The sequence below is a fragment of the Hylobates moloch genome, unplaced genomic scaffold (genome assembly GCF_009828535.3).
Source record: "Hylobates moloch isolate HMO894 unplaced genomic scaffold, HMol_V3 SCAFFOLD_10, whole genome shotgun sequence".
Classification (NCBI taxonomy): Eukaryota; Metazoa; Chordata; class Mammalia; order Primates; family Hylobatidae; genus Hylobates; species Hylobates moloch.
The window spans coordinates 32,865,810-32,889,734 of NW_026652285.1; the positions used below are offsets into that span (position 1 = coordinate 32,865,810).

The 23,925-nt window shown below is 38.7% G+C and overlaps 1 protein-coding gene across 17 annotated transcripts in view; it reads right to left on the reverse strand.

Annotated features, from left to right (window-relative positions):
• RNF38 (ring finger protein 38) overlaps window positions 1-23,925 on the reverse strand; it is a 156,088-nt gene that overhangs the window by 29,187 nt on the left and 102,976 nt on the right. For 14 of the 17 annotated variants that reach the window (XM_058444993.1, XM_058444991.1, XM_058444990.1 and 11 more), the window contains 3 exons: window positions 9,745-9,938; window positions 6,326-6,424; window positions 3,548-3,761 (listed from right to left, as the gene is read on the reverse strand). In XM_058444993.1, the coding sequence (XP_058300976.1) occupies window positions 3,548-3,761; window positions 6,326-6,424; window positions 9,745-9,938 (507 nt within the window). The remainder of the gene's footprint in view (window positions 1-3,547; window positions 3,762-6,325; window positions 6,425-9,744; window positions 9,939-23,925) is intronic. The other 3 variants (XM_032164154.2, XM_032164158.2, XM_032164157.2) reach the window with 1 other exon arrangement.

Consider the following 23,925-nt stretch of genomic DNA (forward strand, 5'->3'; position numbering starts at 1 on the left):
ACCCAGCCCTCAAACCATTAAGCCATAGCCAATCCACCTGAATATACTGCTTTGTTTCATGTGTTTTGTTGAAGCAAATCCCAGGACTCTATCATTTAAAAAAAAATTTTAGTATGCATTTCTAAAAAATAAGAACACTTAACCACAATAGCATTATTATATTTTTAAAAGAAAGTTATTTAAAATCAAACATGCAATCATGTTCAAAATTCCAATTATGTCATCAAATAAAAATAAATGATTTTATTAGACCTTTTTCCCTTTCCTCTCAAACAGAATCAAAAAAAAGCTTTACATATTGCAACTGATTAGTATGTCTGGGTTGTTCAGTGTTAATGTATCTTTTAAAAAGTTCATGTTCTGTTTGATTCTGGTATTAAAAAAACATACTGATTATTGTATATTCATTTTTGTAACATTTCAATCTGTTCAATTCTTAGTTCTAACAATTACCTAAGATGCTTCGGGATTTTCTATCAATATAATCAGTTTGACTACAAATATTGATGGTGTTACCTGTTCTTTTCCTATTCTTAAACTTTTTTCTTCTTGTCTTTTCTGCTGGCTTAGCCTACTGAATAGATATGGTAATAGTCAGCATCCTGGTTTATTCCAGGTAGCAGGAAAGTGTTGAAAGTTTCACCTTTCAGCATGTTTGAAGTAGGTGAATTCACTGTAGGTCTGTTTCTATTAGTTTTCAATTATAGCCCTTTTTAAGTCATGTACCGAGTTAAACTTTGTTTATTGCTCGCTGTTCTTGAAAAATTATTGGGGGAATTGAGAACCAAAATAAAGGTTCCTTCTTTCAGGGAGAAATTGCCTCTGTTTTCTAGGCCCCTGAGGTACCCATTACTTTAAATGAATTTTCACTAATTTCACAGTGATGTGAATTTGGGCTGCAAATTTACTTCTGCTCAGTCTTATCCTAGTGACCAGATATCCCTGTATTCTGGGTACACAGTGACTTAAGGTGCCTGGTATTTTACGTAGGAAGGGTCTCCTATATCGAAAGTGACTCCTTAAATAGTCTTTGATTTTTGTCCCCTTTGCCTCCTGACAGACTCAAAATTATAAGTTCAGGTTTGCTCAAATGAACAAATGCCTTAAGGACGGAACTAGCACCCCACTTTCCCTTAGTTTTGACTTCTTCTATTAGCTCTTTTGATGCTTTCAGGATACTTAAGAGTATTTTATCTAGCACGCTTGGTTGTCCTCAAGCAAAAGCAATGCAATCAATAAGCCTTCCTACCATGTATTGAAAATTAAAGTCGTTTTTACACTTTAAGACCTTCTAATAAGAAATGATGGCTAGATTTTTTATTTCTTGCGCGTAATATTGAACCCATGCAGGACGGGTTCAATATTACGTTATTCTTTTAATACATCACTAGGTATATTAAAATAGGTTATTCCAACAGGTTATTTTTGACTTTTTTTAATTAAAAAATTGTTCCCATACCTTCCTGCTGAAAACAGCTTATTCTTTTAATACACCACTAGCTATGGCTTATTATTTAAAACTTTTTCATCTGTATTCATGAGGGAAACTAGTCAACAGCTTTCTTTTGTTGTATTCGTCTGTGAAGTTTCATTGTTAAAGTTGTGTTGGTTTCATAAAATATATTTGGAAGCTATCTTTTTCTATGATCTAGAATAGTTTAAATTGGAATTACCAGTTCTTTAAAGGTTAGACAAGAATTCAGATGTTTTTATTTTTCTGAGATGGAGTCTCGCTCTGTTGCCCAGGCTGGAGTGCATGCAGTGGCATGATCTTGGCTCACTGCAACCTCCACCTCACAGGTTCAAGCGATTCTCTTGCCTCAGCCTCCCTAAGTAGCTGGGATTACAGGTGCCTGCCGTCACATGTGGCCAATTTTTTGTATTTTTAGTAGTGATGGGGTTTCACCATGTTGGCCAGGCTGGTCTCAAACTCCTGGGCCTCAGGTGATTCACCTGCTTCAGACTCCCAAAGTGCTGGGATTACAGACGTGGGCCACTGCGCCCAGCCTCAGGTGTAATTTTAATTTTAAAGACGGATTTTGTTATGTTTTATAATTTCTGCCATGGCTACCGGTCTGCTCAGGATTTCTAATTCTTGTATTGTTCTGGTTATTTACATATGCAATGTTCTCATATTCTAATATACAGACTCAACACGTAACACTACTACATAAATGAGACCTTGCCTTTTCTGAAATGCAGTCTTTTCTTTGGCTCCATCACTAACCACCACTCTTCCTTCACTTTAGCACTTACCCCACAAGCCTAGTATGTATTTCTCTATATTTTTCTCTGTGTTCACATAGTCCTATATACAGTCATATACATATTAATTATGCTTTACAAAATGGGACTTTGTAAACACTTTCCTCCATTTTGCTTTTCTTGCTCAAGGGGATGGGGAGAAGGTACAACTGTGTTTTTCAGTATTTTATATCCATACTTTTATCAGGTTACGGCCACAAATAAGGTAAGCTTTCCTACGTGATCAATTTTTAAGTGTTTCATGAACATAATAAAAATGTCTGGCATAAGAAGAGTATCTAGGTAAGATATTTTCTCAGTTGTCACTGTGTTATTGTTTATTATTATCTAGCGCGGTAGATGAAAAATGAGATCCTATTCTCATTAGCCTTCTCTGGTAATTTTTTTGGTTTATAAACTCACAAGATTTCCCCCTTATCCTTAAAATCCAGCAATTTTTATAAGGACGTGCTTAGACACATGTCTTTTTTTTGGCCTCAGAAACTCCACAGAAAATACCACCATGAAATTGTGGTCTTCATCCTCAGGCTCTGAAGATAGGCAACCCCTCTCCTCAGCTAGTCCCTCAGTTCTTGGCAGGAAGAAAAGGGAAATGAAACATTGTAGCCTTGTACCTGTCATCTCCCTGGAGATCTATGAAAACCTACAAGCAAAGACGTACCCAACTGTCTTGCTTATTGAATTATTCCAGAAGAAACTAGGAAACAGGGATATGTACTCAAACCACCAATTGTCTGCTATTTCCTATTAATCTTAAATCAATAATTTCAAATCAAGCATACATGAATTCATTCTAAGCTTTCATAACCTTGATTCTTTATTTTTTTGAGACGAAGTCTCGTTCTGTCACCCAGTGCAGTGGTGCGATCTTGACTCACTGCAACCTCCACCTCCTGAGTTCAAGTGATTCTTCTGCATCAACTGGGATCATAAACATGTACCACCACATCCAGCTAATTTTTGTATTTTTAGTATAGACGGGGTTTCACTGTGTTAGGCTGGTCTCGAATGCCTAAGCTCAAGTGATGCGCCTGCCTCAGCCTCCCAAAGTGCTGGGATTACAGGCATGAGCCACCGTGCTGGGCTGATACTAATTTTTTAAGTTCAACTTTCTTCTATGGAAGCTGTGTAGAATTTAAATCTCAATTCTTAAAAGGAATGAGGAACTTAAATAACTTCATTTTAGGTAAAACTAAAAGAAATTTGCAACAAAAAGCCAAAAAAATCTCCAACTGCCACAAAATTTCAGCTTCTGTATTTCCAAGACATTCTGTTATTGTACCTGATCATGTATGTCAACCATGACTGCATTCTGCTGGGGTGGATGAGCAGCAGGATGTAACAGACGGGGAGATACATTCGGAGGGTGGAAGGCTCGAGGCTCCTCTATTGCTTGCTGCTGTGCATAAGGGAGATGGTGATAGTTTTCATCTTGACTAATAGAATTATGTCGAGACAGACGATCCCTTCTTCCTCTCTGGCGCCTGACAGGAGGACTATAATAAATGTCAAAAAGAAAGTCATTATGCTTATTGTCATCCATCAAGATTCTGTATTTTCTTTGATATCTATCAATAGTATATGCTAAGGTAAGCTTTATTATTAAATAACTGCTAAAATTCCCCATAAGCTCTAAAAACTTACAAATTTAAATACAAGGTATATGTTTTATACCATAATGAAAGCAAACAGTATTGGTATTCATCTCTGAAAGTATTTAGAAATCAACAGCTAAAAACAATTTTTTCTTGAATCATATGAAATTGCCCTTTTTATAAGTAAAAAATAGTCTAACAGCAACAATTTCATATAATTTAACCTACCATTTTCTCCCTTTTTAAATATTATAATAAAACGAACTTTAATCTGTAGATACCTTGTCAGTGTTCCTCATATACCTAATAGGCACCTTTTTGTCTATTTAGCTAACACATACATAAGACATAGTTCCTATGTGGCCAAAATGACACTTTTAAAAAATGAGAAGAGAAAACATGAAATAACCAAAGAACATATAATTTGCTGACAACTGCAAATAGAAACTGGGTAAACACATGATGAATATGATTGAGAATATGATTGATAGTATCAACACAAATATTCCAAGAATATACAAAATTTTTAACTTTTAATTTTTATGGGTACACACAAGGTATATATACTTATATAGAATTTTAAATTAGAATTTGCTTGTTGGGCCAGTTGCAGTGGCTCATGCCTGTAATCCTAGCACTTTGGGAAGCTGAGGCAGGTGGATCCCTTGAGCCCAGGAGTTCGAGACCAGACTGGGAAACATGGTGAAACCCTGTTTCTACCCCAAATTACAAAAAATTAGCCGGGCGTGGTGGTGTGCACCTGTAGTCCCAGCTACCTGGGAGGCTGAAGTGGGAGAATCACCTAAAGCCTGGAAGGCCGAGGCTGTAGTGAGCCAAGATCACGCCACTGCACTCCAGCCTGGGCGACAGAGTGAGACCATGTCTTAAAAAAAAAAAAGAGAGAGGAAGAGAATTTGCTTATTGAAGCAAGCCACATTTACTCTCCATGTACTAGTCATCGACACAGTTTAATAAAAGTTTTATTGTGACTAAACTTTCATTTTGTTCATCTCTAAAACTGCTTTTTACAATGGCTTGGCACAAAAGCAACTTGAAAAAGTACCCTGCCTCATTAAAATTGTACTCTACATTGGGCAAAGGAGGTCAAACATCTCCCTTCTAGGAAGAACTCCAAGTGTCGTTTCAGCAACTTTCTTTACGGTCACTTTTTCCTTAATCTTCCCACTCTGTTCCTCTAAATCTATTTCTTCTTACTCCTAATTCTCCAATCTTAAGAGAACAAGGGACACTCCTTTATGAGATCAACTCGCAAAGGTGCTCTTGATATTGTCCCTCCAGCTTCTTGCTCCATTAATTGTTTCTTCTAACTTTATTTTTAATACAATCCTTTTTGCATTTTTGCTTCAAACCCTACTTACTGTATTATATTGAATTCAAGATGCCCTCCACCTTAGAACTAAAAACTTTTTTTTTTTTTTTTTTTTTTAAAGAGACGGAGTCTTGCTCTGTCGCCCAGGCTGGAGTGCAGTGGCGCAATCTCGGCTCACTGCAAGCTCCGCCTCCCGGGTTCACGCCATTCTCCTGCCTCAGCCTCTCCAAGCAGCTGGGACTACAGGCGCCTGCCACCACGCCCGGCTAATTTTTTTGTATTTTTAGTAGAGACGGGGTTTCACTGTGGTCTCCATCTCCTGACCTCGTGATCGGCCCGCCTCGGCCTCCCAAAGTGCTGGGATTACAAGCGTGAGCCACCGCGCCCGGCGAACTGAAAACTTTTTTGAGACGGTGTTTCACTCTTGTCACCCAGGCTGGAGTGCAATGGCACGATCTCTCGGCTCACTGTGACCTCCGCCTCCCAGGTTCAAGCGATTCTCCTGCCTCAACCTCCCAAGTAGCTGGGATTACAGATGTCCGCCACCAAGCCCGGTTAATTTTTTTTTGTATTTTTAGTAAAAACAGTTTCACCATGTTGGCCAAGCTGGTCTCGAACTCCTGACCTCAGGTGATCCGCCTGCCTCAGCCTCCCAGAGTATGGGGATTACAGGTGGGAGCCACCGCGCCTGGCCTACATTATTTCTTTTATAATTTTCTCATATTGTCTTCTTCTGGAAATATTAGTAGACATTTAGAACTTATGACTCTGTGTTCATACTTAAATTTACTTTTTCACATTTTTCATTTTGCCCTGTTACACTACATTCTGGGAAATTTTCTCTGTTTGATCTTCCAGAATGAACTCACTTTTTCTATTTATTAAGTTTTACCAGCTAACATTTCTAGTTGATTTTCATGAATACAATATCCCTCATCCCTCTCCATCTTACATCTCTCATATTACATGTACTCTAAAATTCGATCTTGCTTGTTCTATTGTTTCTTGAAGTTCATTGTTAATTGAGTTTAATTAATGGCCCTGTTTATTCACAGTTCTTTGTTTTATTGCATTTATTAATAGTATCCCTCTTTCACTTCATTTGTTTTTTTCAAATACCTAGCTTTGTGCTCACCTCTGTAACTGAAATCCTGCTAGATTATTGTTAAAAACTGCATCTGCTTGGCACAGCCTGTTTCTGGGAGGAAATCTGGCAGCTATGCTTATAGGTAACCTATATTAAGTAGTAAACAAGAACAGAATACAGAATAAGACACACTGCTGAAAAAAAACACCAGGAGAGCCACTTTTCAGGGTGGTAAATACTCTCTACTACTCCTTTGTATTGCTATGAACGAGGACCATGATGCTTCTCAAAGAACTCAAAGCTAGTTACTACTATCATCATCTGTAAACAGACATTGCTGACACTCTCTTCCTGGTCCAAGGCATTTCCTATGACCTAGAAATTCTACTCCTAGACTTACATCCTAATGAAACTTTTGCACACGTACACAGAGAGATGTGCACACAAAGGTTCCTAACAGTATTGTTTATAATAAAAGAGCCGGGTGCGGTGGCTCATGCCTGTAATCCCAGCACTTTGGGAGGCCGAGGTAGGCGGATGGATCACTTGAGGTGAGGAGTTTGAGACCAGCCTGGCCAACATGGTGAAACGCCATCTCTATTAAAAATACAAAACATTAGCTGGGTGTTGTGGCATGCGCCTGTAATCCCAGCTACTTGTGAGGCTGAAGCAGGAGAATCACTTGAATGTGGGAGGTGAAGGTTGCAGTGAGCCGAGATCGCACCATTGCACTCCAGCCTGGGCAACAAGACTGAAACTACGTTTCCAATAAAAAAGGTAAGAAACTGGGCATAGCTACTAGCCAACAACAGTAGGCGGATACATAAATTGTGTGGTACATTAATATAATGGAACATTATATCACAGTAATAGAACTATTGCTACTGCTACCAACATTAAAAACAGAATGCTTAATAAACAGTCAAAGAAAAATACATTTAAATGAGAACAGGCAAAAACCAAAATTATATTGTCTTAACAGTATATTCCTAAGTATTAAAAACTATGACTGAACAGGGAATAATGTCAAATTCCAGAACAAGGTTACCCTCTAAGAAAAATGAAGGGGAACAGTAGCACCTGAGGCCTTTGAGGGGATCAATAACACTATTTTCACCTAGGTGGTGGGTATACATATTTGTTAGTTTTTTTTTTTTTTTTAATTTGAGACAGTCTCACCCTATTCCCCAGGCTGGAGTGCAGTGGCACGATCTCAGGTTTTGCCATTTTGCCCAGGCTGGTCTCGAACTCTTGACCTCAGGTGATCCGCCCACCTCGGCCTCCCAAAGTGCTGGCATTACATGCGTCAGCCAGCCATGATAGCCTTTTTTTTTTTTTTTTTTTAAGATGGAGTTTCGCTTTTGTTGTCTAGGCTGGAGTGCAATGCACACCCGGCTAATTTTGTATTTTTGGTAGAGATAGGGTTTCACCATGTTGGTCAGGCTGGTCTCGAACTCCTGATCTCAGGTGATCTGTCCACCTCGGCCTCCCAAAGTGCTGGGATTACAGGTGTGAGCCACCGCGCCCGGCCTGCCATTTAACTGTCCATTGCTTTATTCACCATAAAATAGGAAAAGACTACAGCAGGTACTCAGGCCTTAACTTTGAAATAACTATACTTTCTCATGCTTATTATATTTAATAGCTATAAAATAATTTATCTGATAGCCATATACTATCTTACCTAAAAACATTCCCATGTAACTGGTTAATAAGGTACTGGGTAATGTAAAAGTGTTAATGTCTCAACAGAATATAGCTCAGAGACAGGTTTATGTTGTTTCAGCTGGAACACGGAATGGTGGTTTTAAGATCCCTTCTGTATTAGCCCGCTCAGGCTGCCATAACAAAACATTGCAGACTGGGTAGCTTAAACAGATACTTAATTTCTCAAAGTTTTAAAGCCTAGAGGTTTGAAATCAAGGTACCAGCATAGTCGGTTTTTGGAGAGGGATCTTTTCCCTGGCTCTTGCAGACAACTACATCTCACTGTCTCCTCACATGGTGGAGGATGAGTTCCCCGACATCTCTTTTTGAGACAGTCTTGCTCTGTTGCCAGGCTGGAGTGCAGTGGTGTGGTCTTGGCTCACTGCAACCTCCACCTCCTGGGTTCAAGCGATTCCCCTGCCTCAGATTACCGTCTCAGCCTCCCGAGTAGCTGGGACTACAGGTGTGCGCCACCACACCTGGCTTTTTGTATTTTAGTAGAGACGAGGCTTCACCATGTTGGCCAGGATGGTCTCCCGACCTCGTGATCTGCCAACCTTGGCCTCCCAAAGTACTGGGATAACAGGCGTGAGCCACCCCGGCGCATCGCTTCTTAAAGGACATGAATCCTGCTGGGTAAGGGTCCTAACCTATGACCTCATTTAACGTTAATTATACTTCCTTAGCGGTCACATCTCCAAATACAACCACACCGAGGGTTACAGGAAGGTTATAGCTTCAACACATTAATTGGGGAGGAGGGGTTACAAAAACATTTGGTCCGTAACACCTTCCTAACTCAAGATCATTGATATTCCTTCAACATCCTGGACATGCACCTCACAATGCACTATTTCCCTGGGATAAGAAATACATGACCTCTGGCAACAACTAATAAGGAAGAAACTCAGGAAGAAATGCACTCCTCTAGGACGAAAAGACAAGAGCCAAATCCCATTGCCTAAAAGTTGAACTAAACTTGTCATCTTTTCATACCACAGGCTCCACAGTTGTTTTTTGTTTTGTTTTTTAAATACAAACAGTGTCTCATTCTGTCACCAAGGCTAGAGTGCAGTGGAACAATCATAGCTAAGGCTCACTGCAGCCTCACACTCCTGGACTCAAGCAATCCTCCTGTCTCAGTTTCAGCTTGGACTACAGACGTGTGCCAACATCCTCAGCTAATTTTTTGTTTTTTTGAGAGAGACAGGGTCTTGCTATGTTGCCCACGCTGGTCTCGAACTCCTGGCCTCAAGTGATCCTCCCACTTTGGCTTCCCAAAATGTTGGGATTATAGGCATGAGCTACTACTGTGCCGAGTCTCCATGATTTTATAAGAAACATAATTAAGCTCCTAATTGCCTTAGAGGATACAGAAGGAAAAGGAATGGAGTAGGAAAGGGGTAGCTCATTTCTAAGATCTCCATATATCCTTAGTTATGAACCACAAAATGCATCTTCTAATAGTCAAGATTGCAGGCTAGTCCACAACAATCTGTACCGTAAGATAGCTGATTCCATATATAATGGCATGGACTGATTTTAGCCTCTTTCCATTTCTTCATCTGTCAATGATAAGCTAAATAAACTCTTCTAACCTACTGGAAACCTAGGCAACTTTATTTTTCGTGAGTGAATGTACGTGTATGTGTGGTGATGTGTTTATGAAATGACTACAGAAAAAATGTTTTCTGATGTTAAACATACTCACAAATCTACCAATGGAAGAAAACTTAAGAAATAAATTGTAATTAACTAACCTTCTTCTGTTGCGTGCAGGTGTGTTGCATCGTTCCCCTGAGAAGTGATGTTGGCTTGGTCGAACTGAAGGGGGCTGCCTATTTGATGTCATCTCCCATGGTCGCATTGGTGGTGAGGGAGCTGGTGATGCTGATGTATAATCAAAGACTGAATGAGAGAGGCGCTGTCTCTTAGGACTTGGACTATCTTCACTCTGCCAATGCAACAAAATGGATCAACTGAGTAAGATCTTTTAAGGATTTCACATTACTGCATATGCACAGGTGTTAAGATGTACTTAACCTAAAATCTAAAAATGTAAAGCAGGGAAAAAAATATATGCTATCAATTCAAATTTAAAACCTTTTAAAAATGCTGGGATGGGGTAGAACAGGGGAGGGAGATGCACAGTAAATGATACCAAGTGAAAAATGAGCTTTGTTTTTAAAAACTCATTCTAAGGCAAATGAGGTAACGACATATAGGGTATATAACAGCATAATAAAACTTTTGTGTAGTACTTGACCTTCTCTTTAAATTCCCAAACCACCTGAAAAATTACACTACACTATAATCTCCCATCAATAAGGCATCAATTCTCAGCTGCGAGTTCAGCTTAGTAGGAGATATAATTGAGTAGGACCTCGATTTGATTCTAAATCACACTCCTCTCCCTCCTTGTATCTGTTTAGACCACTATATTTATTTTTTTTAAAAGAGAGTTACATGGGGCCAGGCACGGTGGCTCACACCTGTAATCCCAGCACTTTGGGAGGCTGAGGCGGGTGGATCACTGGAGGTCAGGAGTTCGAGACCAGCCTGGCCAACATGGCGAAATCTCGTCTCTACTAAAAACACAAAAATTAGCTGGGCGTGGTGGCACATGCCTGTAATCCCAGCTACTTGGGAGGTTGAGGCAGGAGAATCGCTTGAACCCAAGAGGCGGAGGCTGTTGTGAGCCGAGATCACGCCATTGCACTCCAGCCTGGGTGACAAGAGTGAGACTGTCTCAAAAAAAAAAAAAAAAAAAAGTTACATGGATAAAATAAGATTTATATTAGACAGATAAAGAAATAGCAGATTTACATCATCAGTTCTTAACTAGAATATCACAGCAGTTTGGAAGTACTTTTAAAGTTTTCAAGGGTCCCAGCATGGACTTACTAGCTACAAAACTGATATGGATCACTTTATTGCAATAACACTCCAGGGTTCTCCACCTGACTCAATTTCCCAAATCAGTCTACCCAAAAATATCAAAGTTACAAATTAACTGAAAATTTGATAAGGCTGTGTGTTTTCTAATAGAACATCTATCTCCAATCTATTACTGCAAGTTCTAATTAGTTGGGCATTACAGTACTTTTGGTTGCAAAATAATTAGTACCTGTAGCTACCATAAAAGTCATCTTATAACGCTGCAAAAATATACGGGATTACAAATTAGTGTTAGATTTTAGATAAGCATATAAATCAGAACTGATTAAGCTGAAAGGAATGAAGCAAATTGGTAAATGGCTACATTTGATCATTCCAAATTACTTAGCAGTATTTCAAAAACCATGTCATTTCCCTTCTATATTTAGGAGATACTATAATCAATTTTATTATCATTATAATTAAAATACAAAATACAAAAGCATTTTGTTCTAACTTTCCTACCACCATACTAACCTTATTTTCTCCCTAGATTTAACTGTATAGTCGTCCCTCAGTATCCTAGGGAGTTGGTTCCAGAGACCACTCCCTCATACCAAAATCTTAAGATGCTCAGGTCCCTGATATAAAATGGTGTCGTATTTGCATATAACGTACACACATCCTCCCATATACTTTAAATCTCTAGATTACTTAACAATATCAACACAATACAATGTAAATGTTTTATAAATAGCTGTTATACTGTATTTTAAAATTTGTATTATTCTGTATTGTTACTTTTAGTTCATTTTTTCTGAATATTTCCCATCCATGGTTGGTTCAATCTTTGGGTAAGGAACCACTAACTAATCTAGTAAAAGTACACTTATTTTTATCCTTTAATTTTAGTGAGAAAGTTAGTTCTTATAATCCTAAAACTTAAAAAAAAGGTAAATAACCACTAAAATTTAAATATTCTGATTTTTTAAAAAATGTAAAATAATCAAGACCTGACAAACCTGCACATGAATACATGAGCACCAGAAACAGGGTGGGTCCACGCCTGGTGAAACAGATTTGATTAACACTGACTTTTTTTTTTTTTTTTTTTTTGAGACGGAGTCTCGCTCTGTTGCCCAGGCTGGAGTTCAGTGATGCGATCTTGGCTCACCGCAACCTCCGCCTCCTGGGTTCAAGTGGTTCTCCTGCCTCAGCCTCCCGAGTAGGTGGGACCACAGGCACATGCCACCATGCCCAGCTAATTTTTTGTATTTTTAGTAGAGACGGGGTTTCACCTTGTTAGCTAGGATGGTCTTGATCTCCTGACCTCATGATCCGCCCACCTTGGCCTCCCAAAGTGCTGGGTTTACAGGTGTGAGCTACCGTGCCCAGCTTAACACTGACTTTTTAAAAACAAAATGCTAGTAACGAATCATGATCATTAGCTTTTCATACATACCCCACATTGTATATCCTACTCTGAATAAACCTAATGTAAGCTAAAACACAGAACTTTGAATTCTAAAAATTCACTACCTAAAATGGAGGCGAATGCTACAGATACTCATGATAAAGGTCAGATGACCAGAGAAAGCCCTTAGGTTATAAACCTTTATATATTTTCAGTGATGTTCAAATTGTGGGCTAAAAATGTTCTTATTTTACAAGACATGCAAAGCTTTTAAAAGTAGAGGTAAGGAAAAGTGGCTGCGAAAAGTAAAGTTACCATCACTTCTCTTTGTGCTGTGATGGTGACAAAGAAGAGAAGAAGAATGGGAACTGAAGGGAGCTATTCATTAGAGTACCACTTTTCTACTTTTCTTTTTCCTTTCTTTTTTTTTCAGATGGAGTTTCGCTCTTGTTGCCCAGGCTGGAGTGCAGTGGCCTCATCTCGGCTCACCGCAACCTCTGCCTCCCAGGTTCAAGTGATTCTTCTGTCTCAGTCTCCCGAGTAGCTGGGATTACAGGCATGCACCACCATGCCTGGCTAATTTCATATTTTTAGTAGAGACGGAGTTTCTCTGTGTTGGTCAGGATGGTCTCGAACTCTCGACCTCAGGTGATCCGACCGCCTTGGCCTCCCAAAGTGTTGGGATTACAGGCGTGAGCCACTGCGCCGGGCCAGTAAGTTTACTTTCTAACTCAAAGTCATAGGAAACCACAATGACTAAATACAAGAAAACATTAAAAAGTAGTTTGCTATATATGCAATATGATTTCATCACTTCCCTTATCAATTTTAGTACTCTAAGGAACTTCAAAGAAATTCTGTTTCCAGAAAAGGGAAGGGGTAGTAACCTACAAAGAAATAAGAATTATATTAACATCAGACTTCCTATGGCAGAAACAGCTGCTAAAAGTTATCTGAGGGAAATGAATATTGAACCTAGAATTTTGTACTCCAATCACACTATTAATCTAGTGTGGAAGCATATAAAAAGACCTTTGTCAGATATATCAGGACCCAAAGGTGCTCCTTACATAGCAGAAAATCACTTGATATGTGCTCACAACATTCCCTATCTCTCTTATTTGAAGCTATTACACAATATCCAATAAATGACAGAAGTAACCCAGAGAGTACAATGAAATGAAATTCCAGGAATGGTAGTACATCAAGTGTGGAAATTCATCATTCCACATTAGAACAAGAAGTCAGAGGGCTCTGAGAAAAATGCCCTAAATAGAATCAAAATATATGACTGAGAACTTGGAAGTTATTAATAAAATTTAAGCAGACGGCTCTTTGTCATAAAAAAATATATAAAAGACAATCAGTCCAGGAAAGTCAATGAGGAATGCAAATTCATCTGACCTTGTCATCTAAAGCATTCTTTGAGTGGAATGGGTAGTCAGAAGATTACCTTCACTTCTCCATGGGCCAAACATGCTCTTGGTTCTGCAATGAGTAAATACATGGATGTTCCTAACATGATGCAAAGTGTTTACTAGTTTCTGATAGTTAAAATCAACCTAGGACAAGGCATGAAAGATCACTACTGTAGTTACAGAATAGAATGTAAGTATAAACTTCGTTAACGTAAACTCTAAAAGTTTCTTTATGATAAAATCATGGACATTTAGTGAAAATCAAAATACAAAAATCTAAAAATAATGGCTTAAATATAACAAACATACTTTCTTGTTTTTTGAGATGGAGTTTTTGCTTTTGTTGCCCAGGTGAAGTGCAATGGCAGGATCTCGGCTCACTGCAACCTCCGCCTCCCAGGTTCAAGCAGTTCTCCTGCTTCAGCCTCCCGTGTAGCTGAGATTACAGGCATGCGCCACCACACCCTGCTAATTTTGTATTTTTAGTAGAGATGGGGTTTCTCCACGTTGGTCAGGCTGGTCTCAAACTCCCGACCTCAGGTGATCCGCCCACCTCGGCCTCCCAAAGTGCTGGGATTACAGGCGTGAGCCACTGCGCCAGGCCTGTTTTTTTTTAAAGACAGTCTCACTCTGTCACTGAGGCTGGAGTGCAGTGGCACGATCTCAGCTCACTGCAACCTCCACATCCCGGGCTAAAGAGATCCTCTCACCTAAGTAAGTCTCCCAAGTAGCTGGGACTACAGGTGCACACCACCATGACCAGCTAATTAAAAAAAAATTTTGGAGATACAAGGTCTCACTATATTGCCCAGTTTGGTCTCAAACTCCTGGGCTCAAGCAATCCTTCCACCTCGGCCTCCCACACTGCTGGGATTACAGGTGTAAGTCACTACGCCTGACTAACAAACATGCTTTTAAAATACAGTGCTAAATGCAGGGGAAAAAAGGGAAATCATCAAGGACTCAGAAACTGAGGAAAACTGAAAACCAAATTTGTATTTTTGATGCTCTCAGGAGGAATAGAAGATAAGGCCTTATGACTGAGACCCCTACATGAAGTAGTCAAAATTTCCAAAGTAGTACACTTAAAATAAAAAGGAAGACAAGAAAAAGTCATTCCAGTGGAAAAGAGAAGGAAACGTCAATAAGGAAATGTCTGCTCTGTGTTGACTTCGAGTGGAAGTGGGTTTCTCCCGTGAGAATTCAAACTTAGTTTCACTCCCCACACCATATTTGGGGTTCAGATTTTCACGATCCATGCTGTCTGTGAACCTCTAAACATAAAAACATAAAAACTCATCCAGAACTACGCTACTACAAGGACTCTTTACATGAGTAAATACAAAGCTGAATCTGGAAGGATATTTCCACTGCTTTTGTAAACTAAAAATAAAATCCCCCCTCCCCTCTCCAAATGACTGAACTGACTCTCTCTTGACTACAGAGACCCCAGAGAAACCAGAAAAATTGAGTTCTTGGCCTTGACAGGAAGGAAGACTAGATACACCTCATTTCATTTGTCTATTCCCTGCTTCTGGAGTTTAGGCAAAACTGACCAGCATTAATGTTAAAATAGAAATTATAGGACCTAACAGAATGGACTTTTTGTGACAATAAGATACCAAATTGTAAACAGGACCTAAGGCCAAGCCAGACAAGGGTTAACTCACACACCCCTACAGGTCACTCTAACCCAGTGTATTGGTTAACAGACTTTCTTATAAGATTCCCTTCTGCTGAATCCAACTTTTTAGACAAAGCTTTACTCTTTCAACCAACTGCAAATTACAGAATCTCATCTCTGAATCCACCTAAAATCTTTAAGTCCTCACTTCAAGATATTCCGTGTCTTTTCACTATGAAACAATGTATACCTTCCACGTATTGATTTATGACTTTGTAACTCCTGCCTCCCTAAAACTGTAATTCAACTGTAGTGGGTACATTTCCTTGGGACCTCTTGAGACTGTTTTCCAGGCCATGGTCACTCATGTTGTCTCAGAATAAACCTCTTTAAAATATTTTTACAGAGTTGGGTTTTTCCACTGATACCTATGCCAGTAGTTCTCAAACCTTTACATGCTTCAGAAACACCAGATTGCTGGCCCCACTCCCCAGTCTCTAATTCAGAAAGTCTGGACCAGAGGTCCATGAACTGTCATTTCTACTATTATCCCAGGTGATGATGCTTGGATAATTTAGATTTTGAATTATCAGGCAGAGAAGTTCTTTCCCTCCTCTCCTTGTTGATTATAGGCCAGTGGACCAACTTTTCAAAGTATCAAGTGTTGACAACTTAAAATTCATAAGATGTTGATTCAAATCTGGTACAAGTACTGTCTCTATTATTTAATAATATAGAACATTGTACAGATATTACAGTATAAAACACTGCTACAGATTTAGGGATCATGGGAGGTAAAAGAGGTCATAATGGGAGGAAGGAAGGAAAGGCAGGTTTTATGCTTAGCATTAAATCTGATAAAAATGAGTCTAGGAGTACATCTCTATTAACACCAAACCATTTTTATTACCAAAACATCAACAGAAGTGAAATGAACCTGAGGCAGGCATAAGAATGCATTCCATAATTCCAGATGAACAAGTCAGAAGTCATTAAAGGCTAAAGAAAAACAATTTTATATGTAATATATATCTTAGGTTTATATATATCAGCAAGTCTTAGAGATAATAGGAGATGCTGTGCCAGACAAACTTTTCCCAAAACAGAAACAGGTTCCAAGTTCTACTCAGTGACTACAACATGCCTCTAATGGCAACCACTAGCGAGCCCTAAGGACTTCCTTCCCAAAGCAGCAAAGAGGCAACTTGTGTGGGGAAATGGAATTTCTCAAGAACCTGGTCCTCTTTCTAATCAGTCAGGACTACTCTTCACCTTAGATTTACAAATAAGCACAGCATGAGTTAAGAATCTTCAATTCTCCTTTAAACTCCCAGACTTTCTCTACTTGCCTTAATTATCTTTAACAAAAATGAAGTTTCTTATTCCACAACTAAGGAAAAACAGTTAAATGCAAAGGGCCCAGGAAGAGCAAACTCTCACTAAATTTTATTCATTTTAAATAAATGTGAAAACACTTAGAAATCAACACTGTATATAAGCAACTTGTTACTAAAAAATAAGACAAGATCCTTTTTTTGTTTTGCAGAAGATGGATATAAGCTGGGGAAAGCAGAAAATTAATAATTTTATATTTGGATCACACAATAGTTTACAAAATGACTTCTAACATTACCTCATTTTATTCTCTACAAGCTGAGGTTTTTATTTTTAAACTATGTCCAGATAATATGTAAAATGTGGTGTTTTTTTTGTTGATGAGACAGAGTTTCACTCCGTTGCCAGGCTGGAGTGCAGTGGCGCAATCTCAGCTCACTGCAACCTCCGCCTCCTGGGTTTAGGTGATTCTCCTGCCTCAGCCTACCGAGTAGCTGGGACTACATGCGCGCGCCAGCCAATTTTTGTATTTTTAGTAGAGACGGTTTCACCATGTTGGCCACGACAGTCTTTATTTCTTGACCTCATGATCCGCCCACCTCAGCCTCCCAAAGTGCTGGGATTATAAGCATGAGCCACCACGGCCAGCCTAAAATGTGTTTCTATTAGTGAAACTGAAACTTTTTAAGGCAGTTCAGTGAACGTGCTGCCCTTGAACCACATAATGTACAGTCTCATTTCACATAGGACTTTCATTTGATGCATAACTCTTATATTCCTCAGATCACAATTTTGCAATGAAATTCAGTCTCTCAACCAGACAACGTTGTATTCTCCTGAAATGTTATTTTACTTGCAGATATAGAAGAAAAAGGAGGCTTTGAATGTTCTGTTTTCAAAAGTTACCATAAACATGCAGAAACAAAAAAATTTTGCTCTTTGATATGAGCCAAGTTTTTTTTTTTTTTTTTTTTAACGGAAGCCCAAAGAAAGTAACAGTTTGATATGCAGTGGCTGCTCAGAAAGGCACTCTAGTGGTATAACATATTGCAAATCATACCATAATGAATAGTAAAATACGGTATTTTCCTATCATTGGCTATAACTGCTAGTCCACCAAAACACAGGAACTATAAATAAAGTGGCTTCCCTAAGTCTAAGGAGGCCTGCATGGCTAGTATTTGAGTAACAGACTAGTGATGTTATATACTATATTTTTCACAGTTCCTAATTACACAAAACATCATTGGTTCACAAAAACTAATATAGCTTGATGCTACAATTGTAGTTATCACTATATTTCTACCAGAGTACTAGATTCTACTCATGTATCTGTAACTATAATAATTTTAAGCTATAATTATAGATAAGAGACTAAAATAAAAAATAAAGTATAAACATGAAACCAGTGAAAATAGGAAAGATACTAAAACAACCTGAAATCAAGAGATCCTTTGAGAGATAACCCGCCTGGAGGTGTTCTGTAAACAGCTGAAGCTCAGAGGGTAGGAATATAAATTTAGGAGTGCTGATATATAGATAGATCATAGTTCATGAAGCTGCAGACATAGACAAAATTGCCCCTCAAAAGTTTATGTAATGAAAACAAGGCCCAATACTGAAACCTAAGAAACACCAACATTTAATGCTGGGTACTTGATTAGCAGGAGGGTGGAGTGCGATGGAAGCCAGTGGAAGGAGGTTTCAAGGATGCAGGATGAGTGGCTGAAAAATATCCACCAGATGTATTAGGTGAGTGCAAAAATAACTGCAGTTTATGCAGTGTTGGAATTTGCCGTTTGGTATTGGAGTACATTCTTAAATAAATGTGGTTATGTTATATATCATTTTAATGGGAATTTCTCACTTTATATTCTTTGTTAATGACTTATTACTTGCTATTTATGTTTATTTTAGACTAAGGAAATGATGTTAGACAAAAAGCAAATTCAAGCAATTTTCTTATTTTAGTTCAAGGTGGGTCGTAAAGCAGCAGAGACAACTCGCAACATCAACAATGCATTTGGCCCAGGAACTGCTAACAAATATACAGTGCAGTGGTGGTTCAAGAAGTTTTGCAAAGGAGGCGAAAGCCTTGAAGATGAGGAGCGTGGCCGGTCATCAGAAGTTGACAATGACCAATTGAGAGCAATCATCGAGCTGATCCTCTTACAACTACATGCGAAGTTGCAAGCTGCCAAAGAACTCAACATGAATTATTCTATGCTGTGGTCGGTTGGCATTTGAAGCAAATTGGAAAAGTGAAAAAGCTTGGTAAGTGGGTGCCTCATGAGCTAACCGAAAATTAAAAAACAAAAAAAAAACAAAAAAACATCGTTTAAGTGTCATCTTCTCTTATTCTACACAAGAACAAGGAACCATTTCTTGATCAGATTTTTATATGAGACGAAAAGTGGATTTTATATGACAACCGACAACCAGCTCAGTGGGTGGACCAAGAAGCAGCTCCAAAGCACTTCCCAAAGCCAAACTTGCACGAAAAAGAGGTCACGGTCACTGTTTGGTGGTCTGCTGCTGGTCTGATCCACTACAGCTTTTTTTTTTTTTTTTTTTTTTTTTGGAGACACAGTTTCGTTCTTGTCATCCAGGCTGGAGTGCAATGGCGTGATCTCAGCTCACAGTAACCTCCACCTCCCAGGTTCAAGTGATTCTCCTGCCTCAGCCTCCCGAGTAGCAGGGATTACGGGCATGCACCACCACGCCCGGATGATTTTTGTATTTTTAGTAGAGATGGGGTTTCACCATGTTGGCCAGGATAGTCTTGAACTCCTGACCTCAGGTGATCCACCCACCTTGGCCTCCCAAAGTGCTGGGATTACAGGCATGACCCACCGTGCCCAGCCACTATAGCTTTCTGAATCCCTGCAAAACCATTACATCTGAGAAGTATGCTCAGCAAATTGATGAGGTGCACCGAAAACTACAACGCCTGCAGCCAGCACTGGTCAACAGAAAGGGCCCAATTCTTCTCGTCGAATTCTTGGCACGTCGCACAACCAACGCTTCAAAAATTGAACAAATTGGGTTACAAAGTTTTGCCTCATCTGCCATATTTACCTGAACTCTCGCTGACTGACTACCACTTCTTCAAGCATCTCGACAACCAACTTTTTGCTGGGAAAAGCCTTCTACAACCAGCAGGATGCAGAAAATACTTTCCAAGAGTACGTCCAATCCCGAAGCGGTGATTTTTATGCTACCAGAACAAACTTATTTATGGTTGGTAAAAATGTGTTGATTGTAATGGTTCCCATTTTGATTAATAAAGATGTGTCTGGGCCTAACTATGATGATTTAAAATTCATGGTCTGAAACCAGAATTACTTTTGCACCAATCTAATACCAACACAGAGGTCTCTGACAGAGCTATTTCTAATAGGATTTGCTATCTCTTATGGCATATTTCTCCCCTTATGACAATTTTTGGAAAAGTTTTTCCCCCTTTTCTTCAATAATCTTCCATATGAATTTGAAAATAATTCTGAAAGCTCTAAAAACAAAATTCTGCTGATATTTTGGCTGGAAATTTCATTAAGTCTACAAATTTGCTAGAATATAGATATTTTCACAATAATTTGTTTTCTCTTTCAGAAACCTGGCGTATTTCTCTATGTGTATAGCTTTTCAAATTTTCATTCACCTAAGTTAACTTTAGTAAATTTGTTAGAAGCGTTTGAACCACAGTACCTCCATACTAAACAGTGGCTTGGTAAAATAAGACTGAGACCTGCTGGGCTGCATTCCCAGCAAGTTAGGCATTCCGAGTCACAGGATGAGATAGGAGGTCACAAGATACAAGACCTTCCTGATATAACAGGTTGCAGTAAAGAAGCCAGCTAAAACGCACCAAAACCAAGATGGCGATGAGAGTGACCTCTGGTCATCCTCACTACTACACTCCCACCAGCACCATGGCAGTTTACAAATGTCATGGCAACGTCAGGAAGCTACCCAATATGGTCTATTTTTATTTTTTGAGAGGTAGTCTTGCTCTGTTGCCCAGGCTGGAGTGCAGTGGCACAATCTCAGCTCACTGCAACCTCTGCCTCCCGGATTCAAGCGATTCTTGTGTCTCAGCCTCTTGAGTAGCTGGGACCACAGGTGTGCACCACCACGCCTGGTTAATTTTTGTATTTTTAGTAGAGACAGGGTTTCACCATGTTGGCCAGGCTGGTCTCGAACTCCCGACCTCAAGTGATCCGCCTGCCTCGGCCTCCCAAATAGCTGGGATCACAGGTGTGAGCCACCGCATGGGAGCCCCTATCTTGTCTAAAAATGAGGCATGAATAATCCACCCCATGTTTAACACATAATCAAGAAATAACCACAAAAATGGGCAACCAGCAGGCCTTAGGGCTGCTCTCCTTTAATAAACTTGCTTTCACTTTATGGATTCACCTCAAATTCTTTCTAGCATGAGATCTAAGAACCCTCTCCTGGGGTCTGGATCAGGACCCCTCTCTGTTAACAAATTTACAAAATAAAAGCTATAACATAGCAGTCATTAAGATATCACAAACACCCCTGAAATTAATGGTTGTGCCAGATATAAAATTATCTCACCATGTACTTAATTACCTTCTGAAAACTTACTATCTTCTATCACAACCATTGAATCCACTGACAGTAAAGACATGGCTAATTTTAAAACTTTAAGATAGGGGTTGACAGCAAAGAGACATGAGGGAATTTTGGGGGGTAATGAAACTGTTTTATTATTCAATGTGGTGGTGACTCCACACCTGTATGCATTTGTCAAACTCATAAACCTATATGCTAAAAAAGTAAATTTTATGTTAAGTATACCTTAATTTAAAAATGTTTAAAATATTGTATGAAGCACTTTAAGATTCTAATTTTAAATATGAGTTTTTATAGAGATGCAAATGAGCCTACACTTATACCTCTTCTGTGGGCAATGAGTACACAAAGCCATCATTTTCACAGAAACATTAAAATACCAACCAAATGTGCACTGGGAAGCACATACAAAATATTCCTGGAAGCACTGCTTGTAATAACATTAAAAAACAAAAAAAAAGACAGGAAACTACCCAAATGTCAAGCAAAAAGAAAGGAGACAAGCTGCAGTATATTCATATAATAGAAAACTAAAAACAATAAAATAAATCAAGTATACAGGCAGATGCACTAGTAGGGATGAATTTTTTAACAAGTATACAAAGTGTGACATCATTTATACTAACTTCAGAAACAAGCAAAATTAAACAGTATAATATCAAGGGATATTTTATATGGTAAAACCATATAGAAAAACAAAAGGATACTGAAGAGAGATGTACGTGAGGCACAAGTATGGGATATAACATGGAGGGTCATATGGGGGCTTCAAAAGTGTTGGTAATGGCTGGTTTCTTACACTAGATGGTCTTATTATTATATAGGTGTCTGCTTTACATTTTCTAAATTGCATATATGAAATAGTTCACAAATATTATTTCACAAAGCATGTAAAATTTAAAAGAAAACCCAGAATTTTGGGCAATTAAAAAGAAGTCTTGACTAGGAGCAATACAAAACAAGCAAATATGAGAAGCAAAATGTAAGTTTGTAATAAACAAGGACAATGACAGAACTGATAAATAATAGATATGACTGACAAAAGCTCAAAAACAGGATAACTTTTTTTGTTCAAAAAGACTGGTAGTAGAAACAACAGTAAGAATCCAGGAAGTGTAGCAACACATTTTTTCTCCCATGTGGCCACTTGACTGCCACACACCCAATTCCTCATGCTTGGTGTGGGGGGTGGTGGAAATCAATTAACTTCTTCACTCCTAGAGAAGGCTGATGTCCTCAGAAAAGACAGGAGCTTAAAGGAAGCAGAGAAGGTGCCTTAAGAAAAAAATGAAAACACAGGTAAATCTGTTTAAAACAGATTATTCTAAAAAGAAGGAAAAGTAGAAAGAATTGGGAGAGAAGGTACTTGAGGAGAAAGCCAAGAAGAAAGCATTAAGGGAACACATTAAGGGAATAATTTTGTGACACTAGATGGCTGGGTAGGTTTTCCTTTGCATGTGGTAACTAAGTTTTTAAGGATAAGAAGTGTAACTGGAACTAACAAATTACACCCTTTTTAAAAAGATATCAACTAGCTGAAGGTATCAGTATCTCAAAGGAGTTGTGAGAAAGATCTACTTTGCTTCATGTCGAACAGTGGTAGGGCAGTTTCTGGGCAAAAAAAAACTTCTAGATCCCCCTGCACCTCCGCCCCAAAGTTCACTGAGGGCTTTGTTCTAAGGTTCAAGGAAAATAAGGCTTAAGTTAAATTAAGACTATTTAAATAAAAATTTAACAACAATATATTTCATCTTTCTGCAACACTCAAATGCAATTGGCTCTAACTTTGTTTCGTTTTCACAACATGAGTTTAAATCTATTGCATGCGGCAGCTACTCTCTGAAATTAAAGTTTATATTGAGTTATTGTTTGAAAACACAAAGGGAATATGGAGAAAAGTATCCCCCCCACCCCAAAAAAAACCCTTTTTATTGGTGGCAGTAGTAAGGGTATTAAGTCCATTTCTTCCACAAATACATAGTAGACAAGATACAGCTAAAGTTAGATTTGAGGCCCTTCTCTGCCAAATAACTAATATGTGATTAAGCACCTCACTGAGCTTTTCTTAGCCTGTTTCCACATCTTAAAAACCATCAATGACCAGTTTATTGTGAGGGCTAAAAACAAAGAGTTAATACATGCAAAGCAGAGAACCTGGAATACCAGACTGAAGAGCCCTAGATCACCTATCCCTCCAAATTTTGTCTCTCCAACTTTATGTGTCACAAGGATTTCACTTTCATACAAACAGAAAATGAGCTGGCTCTTATTCAAAAGTCCCAGCCTTGATGATCAATTAGTTCACTACCTCAGGTTTATACACATTGGCCTGCAATCCTACCACTCAGAGGCAATTGTGTAACCTAACTTTTGTGGTAACAGCAATACTGACTTCCATTACTAAAACATGCTTCTCTAGGAATATGGATTGAAAGTTTGGTAGCCAATGATTTCTATGAGCAGATCCCAGTAATCCTGTTAATAACCTAATGAGTTTCAATCCATTTACATGAAAACTTACTTTCAAGTTTTCATTTTATATTTAAAAAAATTTTTTTAACTCACATGTTTACCCACAGGTAAAAGAAGACAAGTAACCATGTTTTCTCTCAGAAATACATGTTACTATCGAACTCTGGGTGCCAAGCAAGTAACTAGTGAACATCTTACA